The 6,207-nt window shown below is 40.7% G+C and overlaps 1 protein-coding gene across 1 annotated transcript in view; it reads left to right on the forward strand.

Annotated features, from left to right (window-relative positions):
- The window catches only part of LOC128483108 (spermatogenesis-associated protein 7 homolog), a 52,177-nt gene extending 46,943 nt beyond the window's left edge, over nucleotides 1–5,234 (forward strand). The window contains exon 11 of the mRNA XM_053459160.1: nucleotides 5,079–5,234. Coding sequence (XP_053315135.1) covers nucleotides 5,079–5,234 — 156 coding nt within the window. The remainder of the gene's footprint in view (nucleotides 1–5,078) is intronic.
- The last annotated feature ends 973 nt before the right edge of the window (nucleotides 5,235–6,207 follow it).

Consider the following 6,207-nt stretch of genomic DNA (forward strand, 5'->3'; position numbering starts at 1 on the left):
CTCCCTTTACTAAACCATCATAAACCCGACGACCTTTTTAAGAGAATCTGAACGTGACATACAGAACTTTATAATCTAATGCAAGGCTGGGATACTCCGGCGCTTGAGGATTACACGCACGCCGTTATAGAAGAAAATAAATATCAAGTGATACAAAATGTCATGTTTCATTCAGTTGTTAATCCTAAAATTTTATATATTTTGTATAAAATACACAGTTCCTACGCGCTCCTACTTTCTGGTTGATATCGTACCTGCTGTGCTGAATTTAACACTTTCATACCTAAATCCAACATCATAAGCATCGTCTCTACTACTGTTTTTTATGTGATTAGAATAAAATGACAGAAAAACAGGCTACGGAATGAAAAAAAAAAGAAGCTTTTATAAATATATCCAGATTTAGAAGTAATTATAACGTAGCTACCAGATAATTGAATTTACAAGAAAGATCAATTTTTCAGAATAAAAAAACCACAGAATTATTTACGGGTTACATATCTACAAAGCAGTTCTGTTCCCAGCCCGACTATTATCCCCAAGGAAGTTGCAATAAGTAATTGTAAATGACTTAGATGTTTAAATAATTGAATGCTTTTAAATATGTGACTCAGTGAACCCAGTTTTGTCGAATATCCCACAGAGGGGGCATCAAGTTGAAAGCTGATTAATTGTAGCACTTTGGGTGTAAAATATGTGTATTTTACAAAATACATTTAATCTTTTTAAATAGCGTGTGGGTCTCGCATAATCGAAAAAGAATATTTGGGTGGAAGATCGCAGAAGGTTATCTTCCTCTCCCCGATCCTTCAATTAGGGGGAAAGAGCATCAAGGGAAGCTCCGCCATTTTGGATGAGGTTTGCACAGAGTCATCTTTGGGGAAAAATTGCGGAGCTTCCGGTGGCATCCACTACCCTGACTCGCCGATTGGGGGAGAGGACGTCACCGGAAGCTTTTTTCACAGATTCGGCCCAGATTCGGACCAAGAAATGAGAGAAAAGAGAAGAACAAGAAGATAAAGAACAAGAAGATGCGGAACACGGAAGCAGAAGTGGTCGGCATAGAAGGTAGGGAGACATTCAGACACAGGGCGTTAAAGAGCCCACACATTTCAGAAGAAAAATCACAGCTTTTTTTTGCTTCATGGGGATCTGGCCTTGTTTTCGGAGATTCATACAAACTGGCAAAATCAGCAAATTTCATTAAATTTCTAATTCGTACAAATCCGAATGCACCAGTCTAAGTCTTGCAGCACAGGGAATAGAGCGTAAGCATAATGGAGCCTGTAGATCGTGTATTCTTTATTAAAAACCTTTGTTTAAAATCAATTAACGAGAAAGGAGTTCTCATGGAAAGGTCAAAATAAGTAAATATACAAACGGGGCAGGATGTACTGATACTGTATCTATTTTAAGTCATAAATACGAGGAAGACGTCTAATTACAGATGGCCTTTTACATTTTAAAAAATGATTTGCTAGCATTACCCCATTTGTATAATGCATCCCAAATGGTCTTTCTAATGATTTCATTCATTACTGCGTAATTTCTCCTTAGATGCCCTAGCCTGGAACATTAGTACATAGGGAGAAAATTACTAAGCAGCGTTAAGGTCCTTTGTCGAAAAAAAATTGCGGACAGAAACGGACTGTGGATTTAAAACAGCCCTGGCTCTCTAAAGCCGGCAATAAATAGCATGCATGTGGCCGCCTGCTGGATACACGTGGCTGAACAATACACACTATTAGACTTTTGAAGCCAAATGCATCTAGTAGGGAGCTGCACGCTAAAGGACAAGGTCAGCCACATATGAAACAGTAAAAGGTATATGGGAGTCGCCAATGGGCACCGGTCCTCCGGTCATTTTCCCCATGTCCTTCATGGCCAATCTGGAACTGACTGTAATGGTCCTTGGACAGCTGAAGCTATTTAATATTTCTATGAAAAGTTCTGGACCAAACATTGTGAGAACAGAGCAGGGACGGGTGATGGGTCTATTCTGTTTGGCCCAATGTGATGGACGTCATGGTCACACCTGAGCTGATGGACCTGTTGGGAACGGCTGCTGTATAGGTTGGCCCAGGGTGCACCTATATGTGGGCCCAAGGTTGATAAATAACTTCCAGCATTTGAGGTATCAAAAGAGGGAGTCGGAGTGTGTAGAGGCCAAGCTAGGTAGTTGGGCAGTGTAGACACACTTACTACTGAGCCATGTATGTAAATGTTTAATGCATTTAGGAGGATAATGTATCGTAAATTACTTTTAGGCCTATAGAACCCTGTGATCCGCTCATACTCAGGGTAGGAAAGGATGAGAGAGCGACATGGTCCCTTCTGAATAGCAACATATGAAGATATTTGTAATCGTGTCCTTCAATGGACCGTTTTCTCTATTTCTGTTTTTTGTTCTCCATAACTATTCTATTATATTGAAAATTAGTGTGTGTGTGTGGGGGGGGGGTTCTTCTTTAATAAGAAGCAAATAGACTGCCTTTGCTCTCAGTTTATGGCATAGCTTATGTTAAACTTTTTCACTAGAACTCAATAGTCGGGAAATTACCGAAACATACATTGCTATTCAAAATAAAATTAATTAGGGGACTTTTATCAGGAACAAACGCTAAAAAAAATCCCAACTTTATGATAAATGTCCTCTTGTCACATTTGCCCCTGGGTCCCCACCTAGCGTGACCCCCTCTATAATCATAAAAACATTTAAGACTATCTCCTCGACGCTGCTAAAAGCCTTATACCCTTACACTGGAAACAACCTTGCCCTCCCTCTCGTCGGGACTGGGTGGCAAGGGTGGAGGAGATCAGGAGGGTTGAGGATCTCTCCGCCTCGACCCCGAAACTTAGGGAGGCCTATATGGCCACGTGGTTTTACTGGCTGTCCTCGGTTGTTGGGCACGATGTGTAGTTGCCTAGTTTCGCCCGGGGCCGCCCGGCTACTCAGCGGGCCGATGTTCGTGGCCGCGAGCTGTCCTGACTTCTTGATTTATGTTCTCCATTGTTCCTGTGATGGGTGTTTGTAACGCTGCTTGCGTGCTGGTATACGCCTCTGACTGTACTTATGATATGTACCTTGCTATGTATTTTTGTGTTCCTCTGTCTCATGCCGCGGTTTCCTGATTCCCCCTTGCCCCCCCCCCTTTTTCCTTCTGTATCCCTGCCCTACCTCCCTCCTTTATGTTTATAGATAAGGAGGGTTTTTCATAATCGGGTTCTTTTGATAGAAAATAAGAATCAGAATGTTAATTCGCGGTGTCCACAACGTTCGTTCAGATTTTTCTTATTGAGCCGTTCCATCCTAAATTGGGGAGCCAATTACTGATATAATTTTCTTTTTTATCTACAATTAGCACTACGTTTAACCTCTTAAATAATGCAAAAAACGCCATACTGTGTGTTGTGAGCATGGTGGTAACGGTGCATTCATTCCAACGAGACAGAAATGGGATGTACGGGAAAAGTTATTGAGTTATAAGCCACGGTGGAAACCTCTCACGGCACAAAATGCAATATTAAAGAAATGGTAAAATTATGCATCGGTGCCAAATGTTAGCTGATAAATTATGTATAGCACTGTTCTACAGAAGTTTGAAAGATCTCGAGGAAAAAATGACCTTAGATGAAGCCGCTGCGTGAATTTATTTTAAATGTAGTCTTTTTCCACTGGACAGGGATTTACCGATTATTAATGAAATACATATACAATTGGTTGATGCCAGAGGAGGCCCCTGCAAGCGACCAATAGAGTCACTCGCACGGATCTTTAACTCCTGACGGCTAACCTACGGATTGTTGCTCCCGTTAACCCCCGTGATGCTGTGTAGATAAGGTGGGCTAGATGGGGAAGGGACCAGGGAGATTAGCAAACGAAGATGAAGACGAACACAAGATTCTTCGTGTTGTGAGTCTTCGTATACGTTTTGTTGCCGCCTTGTTCATATGTTTGGGCTGAAGAACTAAAACGCACCCTTCGTGTTCGTTTACATGTTTGCACAAGTCTAGTATCAACTACCCATCCCCACAATATATCAATATGGGACACAAAACTTTTTAGGCTTTTGTCTGATATCCCAACAACTTGCCTCGTTTACATCGCTTAGACACAAGCCTAATACTGAATAACATTGTTGGACCAGCTTCAATGACAATCAGACACAGCATTGACTGCATTCAAGTATTAAACAACCCAACAGACTCCAAAGTAGGCCTGGATCCTACCATGGTCATTGCGGAGTCAATGTTCCATAGAACTAGCATTCTAATTAAGAATATGGAATTCTAATTAAGTTTAAATTAAAACCAGAGATCCCAGTTGGGTCATTGCACACCCAACATGGCAGAACTCAGTCTTTGTAACATTCCCAGTGAATCCCCAGAGTTTCTGCCACGTTCGCCAGAGCTTGGGTGGAATGGCTGGAAAAATTAATTAATCTCTGCTTCGAGAATACCGCGCTATCCCAAGGTGTCAGGCTGGGTATTCCAAAACCCTCTGGAGATGATGACCGTGTTTTTAATTACAAAATATCTAACCATAGCTTGCGGCATTCATAGTGTTAACAAAAGGCTACATGGACGCTTGGAGTTCATCATAAATTAAGCTAATTTCCAGCCGGTTAAGGACCATTTTGTTTATCGTCACAAGGATTTTCCCTACAAATAATTCCTGGGAGGATCTTTTTGATCGGTCAAGATGACTCTCAGCAGGCTGTCCGGCTAATGATGTCATTAATAACAGCATTTGCATGGCGTGCTAGGAAATATCCCGCAGATACAGAAGCAAAATCCCTGTCGGATTAGACTATTGAAAATGTTTTACATCATACTTTGACCCCCATTAGAAAAACATGGAGTTTTTGATCTGGTTATCCATGAATTAAACTATTAAAAAGGAAAACCATGGAATGGCAAAAAAATGCCTTCTGTGATGTCATCAGCTTGGAGAGAATAAGCATTTTGCTGTATTAATGACCCATTCATGACCTAATAGTAATCAATTAAATTGACCAATTTATTTTGTGACAATATTTTTAAGCCAGATCTGATGAATGTTTTTTGTTTTTTTTTAGGTGAGAAAGAAGATCCTAATTCATGAATTGAAGGACTCTCTCGGGATGGATCAAAAATTAGATTTTTCAATCAGCTATGATGGACGTCCGTACGATTCCCATAACATACCTCTGGGTGGAAAACTGGACAGGCTTTTAAATGCCCAAACAAGATAAAGACGCTTGGCCCCGTTACTGAGAATCACAACGTAAAGACCCCCAATCCGAAGCGGTGCGACGTACGCGTCTACCAGACCCAATTCACGACGATAAAGCCAACGCGCACCTTTTATAAGAAATACTAGACACGAGTTACAGAAAATACAAATCGATGAGCAGACATTTTGCACGCGATTCAAGATCAGCTTGGATATTATCCGCTCTGCGAATAGAAGCAGAAATCACTTTGTATGTTTAAAATATTTACGTCGTATTTTTTACGCTTAGCTGTACTGTATGGATTGTATAAATACTTGTAATAAATTAAAAAAATAGCGTGATAATAAGTAAGATTATGATTGACATCATGCGCCTGGAGGTAGCTCTATATATAAGCTTTCCTTCCTTTGCCTGCATATAGTATGTCTGTGTATTTCTGTGCGGTTACCGATACATCGCGCAGGGTTAACTCAGCCCTTACTGCTGACCTTGGCTGGCCCTTTATAATGCATCGGCGAGAGACAATTTCAATTTAGCGAATAATCCCCTCAATTCAGGCGCCTCTTGTGCTGGAAAAATACCAAATGCAAGAACCAGTCTGTTATACGAGTGTCTTTATAGAAAAACCATAGGCAAATGTATAGCACATTCTAACAGTACGTTTCTCTGCGTCCCACTAACAGGGTGTAACGGGGGAAGACGTGCGTATATACAAAAAAGTTATTAAAACATGGTCAGTTATATAAAAAAATATATTTACAATTTTACAAACAGGACTTTTAGATGAAAAATATATAAAAAATAGAGTTCAATCTGGATTTAAAAGGAAATTCTTGTTGCCGCGTAGAGAGGATTGAGTGCCGCCATCTAGTGCATTCCAGGATTCAGACGCAGGGCAGATTATACGAAAGCTTGTTGCAAGAGGAATCAAGTTGACCCCCCCCCAGACATTTTCTCACTTTAGGGAAAACTTGTAATATGAGCAGTTTTT

This window comes from Spea bombifrons, chromosome 3 (assembly GCF_027358695.1).
Source record: "Spea bombifrons isolate aSpeBom1 chromosome 3, aSpeBom1.2.pri, whole genome shotgun sequence".
NCBI lineage: Eukaryota > Metazoa > Chordata > Amphibia > Anura > Pelobatidae > Spea > Spea bombifrons.